At 36.6% G+C, this 15,505-nt stretch overlaps 1 protein-coding gene across 2 annotated transcripts in view; it reads right to left on the bottom strand.

Annotated features, from left to right (window-relative positions):
• The window catches only part of LOC125166204 (cadherin-12), a 224,913-nt gene that overhangs the window by 190,028 nt on the left and 19,380 nt on the right, over positions 1–15,505 (bottom strand). The window contains exons 1-2 of one of the 2 annotated variants that reach the window (XM_047860023.1): positions 14,736–14,807; positions 6,820–7,114 (exon numbers count right to left, since the gene is read on the bottom strand). In XM_047860023.1, coding sequence (XP_047715979.1) covers positions 6,820–6,832 — 13 coding nt within the window. In that variant the 5' untranslated portion in view covers positions 6,833–7,114; positions 14,736–14,807. Of the gene's footprint in view, positions 1–6,819; positions 7,115–14,735; positions 14,808–15,505 lie in introns of those variants that run through there. The other variant, XM_047860015.1, reaches the window with a different exon arrangement.

Below are 15,505 nucleotides of genomic sequence, written 5' to 3'. Positions count from 1 at the left end.
CAGTAGTAGATAATAGCAATTTTGTACATGGTAGTGGGGCGTGTTATAACAAACACTTAAAATGGGGTAATTGTTTACAGTTAGGCAGTGGGCTCTGAGGAGCAGGTCGGTATAAAATGCCTCAAACACACCCTCTATTGAACGTTGGACTTGGGAGGTGCTGCATGTGAGGCTTGCAGGAAAATGAGAATATTATATGGGAAACTAGAGGGTCACTGCATAGCAGCTAAGACAGAAAACTTTTGCAGCAAAACTGTTCCCTGCATTTATGTAACAACAGAAATGGACCCAGTGACTTTTAAACAAAAGGGATCCAGGTCTTTCTGGTTTTGAAGGTTACTAGTCTTCTCAGATGGCAAATGATGCTAAAATTAAGAAATGGTCTCTAAGCAAAAATCAAATCCAGGGCACATAAGAAAGCCATGGAGTGACTGTAAAACTTTTTGTTAAGATCTTAGATAGATCAAGGATGGTCCGTTGGCTTGCTGTCTAGTCAGATCTCCCCTCCTTAGAGATTAATGGGTAAGTATGACTCAAAGATCCTTTCTAGCTAACAATAAGGATTCTAATTCACGTAAAGACTTTGTCACTCAGGCACCTCAGTAGGGTCCAAGGTAGAGAGAATTTTTCTTGAAGAGACTTTTTGTCTAGTTCAGTGAGCCCCCAAAAGATTCATGGGATACCCATACTACTGACAAAATAGAGTTCTGCATGTAGATACATCAAAAGTGTGAACTGAAGAAAAAGAGTCAGAGACTGTACAATAAGATTAAGCCTTTGAACCCTTTGAATTCTATTGGCAGGAAGCCAGCCAAGAGAGCTGCGTATTTGCAAATCTGGCTACATTTCACGAGAAAGGAAGGCCAGTTCAGAAGGTAGAGCCAAGAGCTGAGGTGGTATAACTGAGAGCCACGGACAGATATTGTCGGGCCTTGAACCTAATCAAAGAGCTTTTACTATTTACCAGCTAGACTTCAGGAATTTGATGGGCGAGTATTTTGTTCATTTTCCTTCTTTTTAAAAAAAATTATTTATTTATTTTGAGAGAAAGAGAGAGCACAGGGAAGGGGCGGGGGAGGGGGGGGAGAGAATCCCAGCAGGGTCCACACTCAGCCTGAAGGGGGTCTATCTCAAGACCATGAAATCATGACCTGAGCTGAAATCCAGAGTTGGATGCTTAACCGACTGAGCCACCCACGCACCCCATTTTCTTTTTTTTTGAAACAGAAATGTCTATAGAAATATTTTCATGCTTATCTCACCATTGTGTGTTAGGTGTGGGGATGGGGCTAAATAACTGGTTTCTCTAGCATCACAAGTCTTCAGATCAAGGAGAAATGAATGTAAGGAACCTCATTTATGCTTGCACTTGATTCTATGATGAGTTTCTGGACTTTGAGCTCATGCAATGGAGGGTCCTAAAAAGGGCTGAGTATATACTGCATAATACAACAACATGAATCAGTGGGGTCCAGAGGGTAAACTGTGGTACGCATTCTGTAAGAGGGCCTTCAATGATCCCAGTTTCTTTGTATTCATTCTCTTGGGTAATCCCATTTCCGGAATGTGCATTGGACTTACTTCTAACAATTGGAATATGGCAGAAATGATAGCATATCACTTTAAATATTAGTTATAAATATGGACCGTGGCTTTGATCAGAGATGTCCTTCTCTCTAGCTCTCTCAGATAGCTCTTCCTGAGGCCAGGCAGTTGCTGTGTTGTGAGGTAGCCCTGGAGAAAGGTCTACCTAGCAAGAGCCTGTGAAGTCCACCAATCGCCACATGAGTAAGTTTGGAAGCAAATTCCTACCTCTGCCATTAGATCCATCCATGGCCCCAGCCAACAGCTTGGTTACAACCTCAAGGGAGACCTTGAGCCGAAGGTACCCACCCAAGTCACTTCTGGATATCCATGCTTCTGTGAGATAATAAGTGTTTGTTGTTTCATACTGATAAGTTTCCTGCTAATGTTTATGTTGGCTGATCACACTGCATAGCTAATACACAACATTAATCAAATAGTAAAAATTAACATTATTAGTAATGAGACAAATCAAAACCTTGTTCTATCTGAAGGGATGCAACAAGAATACAGCATCATGTCTGTGATGTACCTAACAAAGAAGCATATCCTGAATTTGTACATGAGGAAACATTAGGCAAACCCAATATGAAGGACATTCTAAATAATAACTGGCCAGAAATCCTCAAACATGTCCCTAAATCAAGAAAGAGTAAGGAATTGCTCCAGATTGAAGGAAACTAAAGAGATATGGCATTGGAATACAATATGGGATTTTCATCTTGAAAGTTTTGTTATTTGGGGAACCTGGGTGTCTCAGTTGGTAAAGTTACTGACACTCGATTTCTGCTCAGGCAGGTCACGATCTCATGGTTTGTGAGTTTGAGCCACATGTCCGGCTCCACTCTGGCAGTATGAAACTTGCTTGGGATTCTCTTTCTCCCTCATTCTCTCTGTCCCTCCCCCACTTAGACACACTCTCTCCTGCTTTCCCTCTCTCTTTTGCTCTCAAAACAAATAAAAAAAAAAGAGAAAGTTTTGTTATGTAAGATATTGAAACAACTTAGGAAGCTTGAATGGGGCCTAAAGATCACATTGCAATAATGCATTAATGTTAATTTCCTTATTTTAATAATCACACTTTGGTTATACATGGAGAATGCCTTTATTCATAGAAAATAGCTAACATTCTGTCTCCAACTTTCTGACAAAAATTCTGCTTATTGGGCACAGAGACTAATGATAGTTTACTCCTACTTAGGACTGTTCTCTGTGGCCATGGATGACTCATACGGTAAAATAATATATTTGCTTTATCATTTCTTGATAAAAGAAACTATGGAGATTTATATGTTTCTAAATTATAATAATGGTATAATAAATTAATATTAGGGATAGGCCCCTTTTTCACTATTTCCTTCTCGGTGTTGGACAGTTTAAGTACGGCCATGTACAAAATATTCTGTTTAAAAGCCTTCAAAAACCTCCACCAAAAATTCACTCATAGCACATATCTCCAAACTTCATGTAAAACAAAATAAAGTTCATAGGAAAAAAAAAGAGTACATGTTATTTTTTAAATTAAGCCAGCAGTGTAATTCTCTTTAGATGTACCTTGTTTTGGTTATACTTATATTACTTTTTTTTTTCTTTTAAGTCACTGAATAAGAAATACTATTCCTTAGATTTTGTTTTAAGCAGGGTCCCCTATTCTCAGGTATAAAATAAAAAATAAAATAAAATAAAAAATAAAATAAAATAAAATGAATAAAACAATCATCCCAAAGTCTTAACCAGCTCATCCAAGATTGAAAGCTAAATGTAAGTCCCAAAGACATTTTAGAATCCAGCAAAGGGTATAACTGATTGCAATCAACTTCGTTTCTGAAGAGTGCGAGAGTCATACTTACTTTCTGATATTGGAGTTAATTTTTTATATAAAAATGAAGATCGAATAGTAAACAATATTGCACAGAATTCCTGTAATGGTTACATACTAAAACAGGGAATACAAATCTTGAGTGGGATCACCTGGCTGCTGACTACTACTCAGGAAATGGCTGATCGTACTGCATAAATTATGATTCACAATTGGCATTTATCAAACGTGTCATAGAGACCGGGTTATGAATAACTCAATCAGCTGCCTCAAGATGGCTTGGCTTAGCTCAGGCAGAGGATGATGATACAAGTATGAATAAGGGTTTAAAGATGTTACACCTGTCAGCTCTCTAGGAAAAGTTACTTAAACTGCATACCATACCCATGCATGACCACTGGTATTACAGAAGAACATTACTGTAATTCATTGTTACTCTAGTGATCTTAAAGAATTAAGACCACATTCATAACATCCAAATCTGTCTCCAAGGAGAAAGTCTGAGTTGGGGAATATCTGGATCATTAAGTAATTTCCTTGGGTCAGAGTAAAAGCACTTTATCTGCGAATATTACTTCCGTGGCATACTGGATGGAGCACAAGTTGGTAACAAAGTGACCTTTCTCTTAAGCAATTAATATATTCACTAGAATTTTCTTCAACTTTCAGGAACCAAATATATTCTCTAGTCTGATAAGTCTTAAATATTAATTTTGCTCTGAAATCTCTGCTCACCTCGCTCACCACCACTCCCCTTTGCATAGTTACAGTCTTTGTAATTTTCACTTGAGTTCATTTCCATTCCATGTTTAATTGTTCATCATATTTTCTGATGCACAATCTATGATTGCTAATGACATTTGTATAATAAATTGTTTTGATGTGCCAATATTTCTTGATCATCTGTATTACAAAATAAGCTATTTTACAGTATCTATTTTTAAATTGGTTGATTCTTCTCCAACACTGTAATAACAACATTGCCTGTTATTGGGAAAGGACAATTATTTCCTAGAGAATATTCAAACACAGATTTGTAAAACTGACAGCAAGATTTGCTGTGACAATAGTTATTCTGTCTAACAAATCATGGTGAACTCCATTTGGTGTTGAACAAAAATAATTTTGATATCCCAAGGAAAATGACACAGAAGCAGGAATTTGCCAGAAGGGAGGCGGTTAAAGAAAATAGAACGAAGAGTTATCACAAGTGATTTACAACAGTGACCATTTCCATGTGGTAAGAAGGGTGTGCTTGCGGAATGAGCCCCAGAGATCTAGGAACATAGATGTGACATCTGGATGGATGCGCGGAAATTTCTCCTTAGCTTTGGGTTGGTCATGTAAAAGCAGAAACAGCAAATGCCACAAGCCCAACCGGGTCTCTTATGTTGTTTCGTTATGTGTATAGACAGGATTGTGGGGAATAGCAAAAGCAGTTTGTGGTAGATACTTAATTTCTAATATTTAATTCATAAGTGTTGTTTAAACTTCTTAGCAAATCTTTGAAAACAGCATATTATGTAAATGTAGTCCAATAATACCTGGGTGAACCCATAGCATTCAGTGTGGTGTCACCTTCAAAAGAAATACTCCTTTATTATTGTTAAAAAAAAATGAAAACAGGGAGGGTGTGTTGAAATTCAGTTTAAGAATTTACTGGAATTTCTTGAATAAACAATGAGAAACTTCAGTAATGTCATACGGCAAACCATTTTTAAAAACCCATTCTTCCCTAGATCTTTCTGATACCTCAAGGCAGTACAGCAAATTGTGTCTCACCCCAATACTGGAAAAGCTGGGACCACTTTGTTTTTTCACTTACCTACCCTGATTTTCCAGATTTATTTCTCTCTTCAGGTTCCAGGTGTGAACTTCTTTATATAAAGTTCAGACTCTGCAGTCCTTCCCTTTATCCAAATTGGCACAACAAAAGAACTAATTATCTGTCTAATAAGACAGAATTTTCTAATAATGTAGAGGGATGTGTATGTTTGCTTTAAGGATGTTGTTTCTATAGGGGCACCTGGGTGGCTCAATCAGCAACTTTGGCTCAGGTCATGATCTCACAGTTTGTGGGTTCGAGCCCCATGTAGGGCTCCGTGCTGCCTGCTTTCGATTTCTATGTCTCCCTTTCTCTCTCTGCCCCTCCCTCCATCAAAAAATAAACATTAAACATTTTTTTTAAAAAGGGATGTTGTTTCTATAATAGTCACTGAGAGTTATAAATTCTTATAATTATGTCAAATTCACACGAAGTAAGCCCTGGGTTAAACCACTTAGGAACAAAAAAAAAAAAAAAAAAAAAAACATTGTCTTCTTAAAAACCTTACTTTTGCTCAAAATAGTACCTTCGTTTTTTTTCTCTCCCAGTTATATCCCAATTTTCAGGGACACTTTCTAATAAAATCTACTTCTTCTTGGTGTACTTCTAAATCTCTAGCAATCAGCACAATATAAAAGCAACAGCTCAAAAATGTAGCAAAAACTGAATAACAGATTTGCAGCCCTGTGGTTGTACACTAATATTTAAAATGGGATGGTTGTAGGGCCAGCAGAAGCCTTCTGAGGAATGTCAGACAGGAAACTTAGCAATGGCTCCCCACAAGAGTTTCAAGTTGTAACCTGGGAGCAGTGGGTAGCTTTATCTTACTAATGTGCTAGACACGAGAAGTTACTTTGAAATAGAATAAGGGATTGGCAGTGGTGACTGAGGAATAAAAGTTATTTAAAATCGTCATTAAAACCATAATCCTTAAATCACTGACCTCAAAAATACATTATCTTAGAACTTCTGAATTTAGCTTGATATTGAAATGTGAATTTATATTCTATAAATTAATACCATGAATTTATATACACGGTAGCTGAATCGTAAATTTATTCTGATGAGTTCACAATAATACTTGCTTCCTGGTTTGATGATGTAACTACTATGGGTTACTTGTAGTCAAAACGAAACAGTATCATCCTTCTGGAATCTCCATCTATAGCATGCTCCTTTCTGGACCACTCCAGACAAATATAGAACACATGCTTTGGATGATTTACTGTGAACCATGAATTACTATCTGCTATTTGGTAGGTATGGTAGGTACCTGTGTAGGCATCTGGAATTGCAATGATATGAATTTTAGTACAAAATGAGTTTTGTACTTAATTACAAGGAATTCTTTGAGCTCAGGTGAATGCAAAGACTGGAAAATAGAGTAAATGCTATATATCCTACATGTTTATGAATCTATTTATATGTTTAGATGGAGCCAGAAAAAAATGGGAAAAATGAAAATAATTGCATCCTTTACAGTGGAAGAATAATCTTCTGGCTTACAAATAAGATGTTTACACCAAACTGCAAAAAATAAATGTTGAAAAGGCCTCATAGCATCTGACAAAATTTTGATTTGCCTACTCACCCACAGGAGACATTTCTGGGACACTTGCAACGTAAGGTCCATCCAAGAACTTTGGCTCATTATCATTAATGTCCTGTACTTTGATGATGAATTCCGATTCAGGCTCCAGGGGCTTCCTGGTTTCTATGTCCACAGCCTGAGCACGAAGTGTGTAGAAAGGTTTCTCTTCTCTATCCAGGCTCCTTATTGCATGAATGTCCCCTGTAGTTTCATCAATGGTAAAAACAGTGCCTGCGCCGTCTCCTGAGAGGGTGTATTTAACAGTGCCCTCTCCTTTATCTAAGTCAGAATGGAGCTTTTGGGGGGAGAAAGAGAGACAGAGACAGAGACAGAAAACACCATTAAAGGGATGGCCCCGTGTTAAAAATACTTGCGGCATAACTTTTCATCAGAAAAGTTAAAGAAAAATCTTATGGTTCTTTTTTCATTTTCATCTCCTTCTTTCTTTCCTCCCTCCCTCCCTCCCTCCTTTCCTTCCTTCCTTCCTTCCTTCCTTCCTTCCTTCCTTCCTTCTCTTTGATTATAAACATTTTAAATACACACAAAAAATTAGAAAAATGCATGGTAAATATTTATATATACATGTATATATCCCAGAGATTCCATCATTTACCTTTTAATCCACAGTTGACCCTTTAATTATGCAGGGGTTAGAGTGGCCGACCCCTGTAGCAGTTGAACATATGTGTATGACTTTTAACACCCACAACACTTAACTACTAATAGTCTACTGTAGACCAGAGCCTTAGCAATAACAAAAATAAGTGTATTAACACATATTTCTATGTTTATGTATTATATACTGTATTCTTACAATAAAGTGAGGTAAAGAAAAGAAAACATTATTAAGAAAACACAAGGAAGAGAAAATACATTTGCAACATTATACTGTATTTATCTATACTATAAGTTTATGTATTCGTGAAAAAAATACATGTGAGGTTTAACCTCCATGAAGTTCAAATCCGTGTTTTTCAAGGATCAACTGTATTTGATCATCATTGTGCCTTCTTATTTGAAAGCAGAGGAGAGTTTTGGCACACCAGATGGTTACAGTTATGTGTAGTAGAGTATCTCATTTTAACAGACTGATTTTCAATAAGTTATTCAGTATTACTCAGCTAAATGTTGGATAGGATCACTGATTATCTTTTCAGATTTGCAGAGAAATAGCTTGCTCTAATTCCTTCTATATATTTGAAATCTTGTAATGTAGAAAAGTTTTGAACCGCTGATAATTTCTTCAACACATGTACAATTCACTCTATTATAGTATGTAACAAGATACACATAAATAACAGGGGAGGACTAAAAAGACGATACATTTTCATTGCAACACTTTAAGTCAATGTTTTTCAAACTGGAGTCCAAGAGTTGATAGAAGAGGAACATAGACTTGGAGATCTATAAATTATCCAATAATGTATACATACAATGTATTACATTATTTATACTTCTCTAAGAATATGCATACACATATATATATTTATAAGTAATATACTCACTATTTAAGTTATACGGCATGTATATTCTTATAAATATCATTTTTTTATTCAGATGGTGATCTAAAATGTTTTAGCCATGCCTAATCATTTGTATAAGGCCATCTGATTTCAGAGTCCACATTTTTAGATTTAAGAGCTCATTCCAGGAGCACCTGGGAGGCTTGGTGGGTTGAGCATCTGACTCTTGATTTCAGCCCAGGTCATGATCCCAGGGTTTTGGGATCAAGCCTATCATCGGGCTCAGTGTTGAGCATGGAGCCTGCTTTAGAGTCTCTCTTCCTCTGCCCTGCTCCCCACTTGTGCTCTCTCTCTCTCTTTCTCTCAAATAAAATAAAATTTAAAAAAATAAATAAAAGCTCATTTCAGTCAACGGATCAACCAAAGGAAAAACATTCTTTTAGTGTTCACAGTCATTTGGACTGTGCCTCAAAATTTGCCTACAAGCCAACCATTCTTGCAAAATTTGGGGAAGAATGAGTTCTGGTTTTTTTAATGTTTCAAACCCCACAAAAAAAGGTTTGAAATACCTTAAATCATATAAATATCCTTTTGCAAATAAGCTCTGTGTATTAGTATTAGTAAAATCAAAACATACACAAAATAAAGATAACAGTGGCTATATCTTTGCTCTTAAACTCAACATTCTGGTTTTAAGTTCAATAAAACAGCATCATCTTTCCAATTTAATGTTATTAAAATTAATGCATTCATTCTGTGAATTTGTATTTATTTCAAATTTTTCTCTGAAAATATACTTGTATAATAACATATGCAAAGGATTGATACATGGACAAGTGTTACAATTGAAGTAATGGAAAATAGAAAGAGAGCACATGATTTTAGTTTTTTCAAGTTCCTGTATATTTTACTCAAGTCTAAGGAAAATTGTGATAAATGACAGGAGGAAGATTTTTTCCTCCTAATTTTTTACAAACTCTTATGAAGCAGAGGAAATTTCAAGTGTAAAATCAAGCTGTAGATAAATGTACTTTGAACTTGGGAATTTCAAATTACATATTTCACCCATACTATGAAAGATATTCAACACAGTGGGTATTGCTTTCTCTTTTAAATGTATCTAAAGATATGAGCCGGGCAAAAGCTCAATGCAAAAGCAAAGACTCTATAAACTACATCCATTTTGCCAATGGCTCCAAAGAATATGTGGTAATATTGTGGGAAGCGAGTGAACATTCTAAGAAGGTTTTTACAATGGGATCCAAGAAGAGTTACAAAAAAAAGAAAAATCCACATTTAGCTAAAATCAGAACTGTTTTCTTTTCTAACAGACACAAGAATAGAAAAGCAAATGTGTTTGCGGCTCTATCCAAGATCGAAATTAAATTCAGTTGCTGTTCTTCCTCACTCTTCTACTTTTCCCTTCTAATTTAAAGCTGAATTTTGTAGGGGTTAAAACTTCAGAAGAAATATGTGAATATACATTAAAACTTTGAACTGGGAATGAAGTTGATTAATGTAAAACTCTTGAGAGGATCAGAATTTTTATAGCAGTTCATTACATGACAATACCTCATAGGGGACCACCTGAGATATCTTGCACTGACAGGCAATATATTTTTTAACTTTTTTTGTCTTTATTTTTTAAAGTTTATTTATTTATTTAGAGAGAGAGACAGAGAGCACAAGTGAGGAAGGGACAGAGAGAGGTTGAGACAGAGAATCCCAAGCAGGCTCTGTACTGTCAGCAAGGAGCCCGACACTGGGTTCGAACTCAGGAACCAGGAGATCATGACCTGAGCCAAAACCAAGAGTGGGACACTTACCCAACTGAGCCACAAAGATGACCCCTGATGAGCAATATTTAAAATTAGTTATTCAGTGGTGATTGAAATGGCACATGAGTAACTAGCTTAAAGTATAGGTGTTTTTCCAGCATCATTTCTAATATTAAATAAGTGACTGCCGGATGTGGGTATTGTAGATAGATAGCTTCTTTTATCATCTGTACACTTTGTTATATTCAGTGTATATAAATTGCTATAAATAAAAATACATATAACTGAAAAAGTATACATATAGAAATATATCTATATGTACTTTTATATTTATTATTCTCTGACTATATACACATGACGTGATATAAAAAAATCAACACTTTCTTTTTTTTTAACACTTTCAATAACAAAATACCATGACTATTTTTCAGTATCACTTGAAATTCTTCAAAAAAATTTTTTTAAGTAAACTCTATCTCCAATGTGGGGCTCAAACTCAGGACCCCAAGACTGAGAGTCACATACTGTACCAACTGAGCCAGGCTGGTACCCCTCTACAGAATAATTTTTGACGTGCGCATTATTCATTCAAGGAAGTTGAATGATTTAATGGGCATTGCCTATTTTTTTCATAAATAGTAAGATGAATGTACGTGTGTGTATGTGTGTTCTTCTGTTTAGCTCCTTTAGAGGTAATTATCAAGACCAAAAACATAATTTTTATGAATCAAAAAATGTGAAACTTCAGTGATTCCAGATGCTGATCTCTGTAGATGGAATTTGTTTCTTTTTCTTTTTTTTTTTTTTTTTTTAGTTTTGAAGGAGAGAGAGACAGAGTGTGAGTGGCGGACGGGTGGAAAGAGAGGGAGACACAGAATCCAAAGCAGGCTCCAGGCTCTGAGCTGTCAGCACAGAGCCCGAAGCGGAGCTCAAACTCGAACTCACAGACCACGAGATCATGACCTGAGCCGAAGTGGGACGCTCAACCGACTGAGCCACCCAGGCGCCCCTGGAATTTGTTTCTTCAATCTTTCAGGAATGAAATGCAGGCTTAGTTTATACTGTGAAGCTACTTCTTAGTGTCATTTGCATAAAGAAGGAGGGAGGGTTTCAGAAGAAGGATTTTCGTGACTTGCCTCATCTTTGGGCTGTGTTAATTCACTATGACAAAGCACATGATGTCGTTTTACACGGGGCTTTAAGCCACACACATACAGAAAGCTAATGATTCCACAAGGATGAAATTATTTTCATTTACAGCAATTTAAAAATGGCAGCAAGAAAGGTTTCTTATTCCAATTATGTTTTTAAATGTTTATTTACTTATTTCGAGAGAGAGCACCGACAGGGGGTGAGAGGAGAGAGAGATTCCCAAGCAGGATCTGCGCTGTCAGTACAGACCCTGACCTGGGGCTCGATCTCACAGACCGGGAGATCCTGACCTGAGCTGAAAGCAAGAGTCAGACACTTAACTGACTGAGCTCCCCAGGCGCCCCTCCAATTATTTTTTTCAAAGCTGTTTCTGAGTAGGTGCTGACTGTATTTACTGACTAAAGCAGCCTATTTCAATAATATTATTTTTTAGTATTGACATTTAAAATTTGTCCCGGAAACAGAGTTCTATAAACACTAGATGTAGAAATCTGCACTGTCCGAGCAGTTGTTTTGTGGAAGTGGTGGTGGTGTTTTCGGACGTTTTCCAAGTCATCTCAGATGGAGCATGAAAATATGATGCTGAGGGGCGCCTGGGTGGCGCAGTCGGTTAAGCGTCCGACTTCAGCCAGGTCACGATCTCGCGGTCCGTGAGTTCGAGCCCCGCGTCAGGCTCTGGGCTGATGGCTCAGAGCCTGGAGCCTGTTTCCGATTCTGTGTCTCCCTCTCTCTCTGCCCCTCCCCCGTTCATGCTCTGTCTCTCTCTGTCCCAAAAATAAATAAACGTTGAAAAAAAAAATAAAAAAAGAAAAAAAAAGAAAATATGATGCCGAGAAAGGCTTTAACGAGCTTTGGAGCATCAGCAAATCTGGATTCCAGTGTCTAAAAGTTTGAGAAAGCTAATTTAAAGTTAAATGTTTACTAGCATCTCTTCGATTATATTTTAGGGACTGCTGCACAAAATAAGGGATTTAGTCTTATTTTTCTCTGGGTTGAAAATACACATAAAATAGAAAATGTTTTTTCTATTACTGTGTTCAGCAGTGATTTTCTTTTCATTTGCTATTTGCCAGGACAGGGGGTGGTTACTAGGCCCGGGGAGCATAGGAGTTATGTTGGAAGGAGAAATTTTTGATTCTGATTTTTGAAAAAACAAAAACAAACAAAAAAAAATTTTGATTTCGTTTCTGCCTGAGAACCAAAATTTGTGTGCAGCGAATACTGGATTTGGTGTATGTTCTTGCAAATTATTAACCGTGTGCCCATAAGGTACTGTGGTACCTCACATACTGTTTTAAAACCTGCCCTCCACATCACTCTCATCAAGATTAGGCATTAACACTTTTGTTCCTATATTGTAGATTACTGACGGTCTCAGGAGAGGAATGAAAATGTGTGGGCACTCTATCATCTTCCTTTACCAAAACTGTTTTAAAAAGAACTTCAGGGGCGCCTGGGTGGCGCAGTCGGTTAAGCGTCCGACTTCAGCCAGGTCACGATCTCGCGGTCCGTGAGTTCGAGCCCCGCGTCGGGCTCTGGGCTGATGGCTCAGAGCCTGGAGCCTGTTTCCGATTCTGTGTCTCCCTCTCTCTCTGCCCCTCCCCTGTTCATGCTCTGTCTCTCTCTGTCCCAAAAATAAATAAACGTTGAAAAAAAAAATAAATAAATAAAAAGAACTTCAAACCAACAGAAAAATTAAAAGAATGATACACGGAAGGCCTATATTCTCACTCTCTAGATTAAATAATTACTAACATTTCCTGTATCTGATATATATATATATATATATATATGTGTGTGTGTGTGTGTGTGTATATATGTGTGTGTGTGTGTGTGTGTGTGTGTATATATATGTGTGTGTGTATATATATATATATATTTTTTAAATTGTGAACATCAAAACAATTACCTACATGATACTGAAACACCAACTTCATGAAAATAAGGCCCTTTCCTATGTAATCATAATGTCAAAATCTCATTTAAGAAAATTACTTAAAATACCTATCACCACCTTATAACCAGCCCATATTCCATTTTCCCCACTTGTCTCTTCAAATATCTTTCTTGGCTCTTTCTTTATATTTTGAGCATAGATCAAAGCAACTTTCAAACACTGCACTTGGATTTTGTGTCTTTAATTTCTGTTAATTTTAGAAGGATCATGCATTTAAAATTTTTTTAATGTTTATTTTTGAGAGACAGAGAGAACGGGGAAGAACACAGAGAGAGGGAGACACAGAATCTGAAGGAAGATTCAGGCTCTGAGCTGTCAGCACAGAGCCCCACGCGGGGCTCGAACCCACAAACCGCCAGTTCATGACATGAGTCGAAGTCAGACGCTTCATCAACTGAGCCACCCAGGTGCCCTGGATCATGCATGTTAATATTTACTTATCATCATCTTTTTTTCAGGGAACCAGCCTCCATTCTGAATTTGTCTGCTGGAAAACGAAACTTCCTGACATGTCTTTAAGTGTTTACTATTCTGTCTTAGAATAGTTCTTTAGTCTCAAAATATATATGAGCAAATGTAGCAGCATAAAAGTATGCCCTACTTAATGTAGAGATCCTTGAGTTATGGCATCTCCTTCCAGTCATCTCCATAAACACACTCAATGTGAGGGAAACGCTCCTTGTACAGGGTATGCATCAGTAAATTTTGGTGTAGTAATGGCATATAAGTTGTGGTACTCCTTTTCAGTTTTCAAATGATTACAAAACCTGTGGAATGCTTTCATATTATGGTTCAACAGTTGGTGCATGTGATCTGAAATAATATTATAACTATCTTATTTACATACAGGATCCCTCGGATCAACCAGTCAAAACTAGTAGGAGAAAATTTTATGCAAGTTTCTTTGGTTGAAATAATTTCATTTTGCACCAAGAAACCAAAAAAACCTACTTTTTCGATATGCTTCTTGGTATACTTATAAAATATTCGTATGTCATTTTTTATAGTTGCTCACTTTCCAATTCATGCTTATTCTGTTCTCAGAACCGTCACAGAGGCCATTGCATTGGCTACAAAGCCATTGGATTATGTTTAAGGCATTGCTTATTGACAAAAGAAGACTAGACCCAAAGATGATCTATAGTTCTGCCTGAATAAGTTATAATGCAAAATTTCTCCCTGACGCCACTTAAGGTTCAAGAATATTTGACATTCTATGCCATCCTATTCCCTGAAGGGACTCATTTGTTCTTCCTCAAATGATTGCTGGCATTTGAGCAAGAGGAATACCACTTTACAAGGTTGAAAATTCCCTTTAACAGCCCAAAGTGAGTTGAGGATTCCCCTGCCTGGGTTACAGACCCAAAGCTATTTATCATCTGGAAATATTTCACCTTCCATGTAAGGAAGTAGAAATGCATTTCAAAAAGGCCCACACCTCCCCAGAGGTATGCCAAGGCAGGGCAAAGAAGAACAAAGACTATTTGCAATTCTTGGGAGTAACAAAATCTGATGTGCTAGGATGTATTTTATATCCTGTTAAAGAAAAAAAAATATGCTATTCACCCGATGCTCTCTTTCATTTTCTTTTTCCCCTTGAATATTCCATGTGTGGTTACATATGAGGGGTATCCTAACTCGTCTTCTAGATTGTCATTATTTTACAACTTCAGCTCACCCAGATTACATTATATCATTTGAGAGTGTCACAACATATTAATAAGTAGTTCTGGAGAAGTTTGAGAGGTCATTGGCGTGGTGCCTGGATTTGGGGGAAAAAATATGGGAGAAGGTTAAAATAATTTCTTACCTACATTTCCAAAGCTGTAAAGCACTTTTCACAAAGCCAGGTTTTAGGTAACAAAACATTCCCTGACAATAAACTGTTCTTATCAAATGTTCAGTAATGGAATCTCTATTTGAAATGAAAGTGAATTTCTGTATGATTTCAAATGTGATTATTTTTCAGAGGATGATTCATTCTAGATAAAAGTGAGCTTTAAATAATAATTACACATTATTATAGTTAGATATCATTCACTAATTTATTGCTACTCATTACTATTTTTCCATATTATTACTTATAATAAAAGTAATTAGCCTTTACTGAATACCGGACACAGTGTTACACATCTTATAAGCTTTATTTAGTTCTCAAACTAATCAGTGATGTGCTAGCATGACAAATATGATAAGTGAACTCTTTCTAATGAAATTCTAATATTTCAAAATGTAAAATTTAATTTTTAAAAGCTCTATGTTCTATCCCAACTTCTTTGTATATGCATTTAAGAACTGTAATAAATCAGACAGACTCAAATATTACCTCTGATTTA

The sequence above is a fragment of the Prionailurus viverrinus genome, chromosome A1, assembly GCF_022837055.1.
Source record: "Prionailurus viverrinus isolate Anna chromosome A1, UM_Priviv_1.0, whole genome shotgun sequence".
Classification (NCBI taxonomy): Eukaryota; Metazoa; Chordata; class Mammalia; order Carnivora; family Felidae; genus Prionailurus; species Prionailurus viverrinus.
The sequence above is the reverse complement of the archived record's forward strand: the minus strand, read 5'-3'. Positions and strand labels throughout refer to the sequence as shown.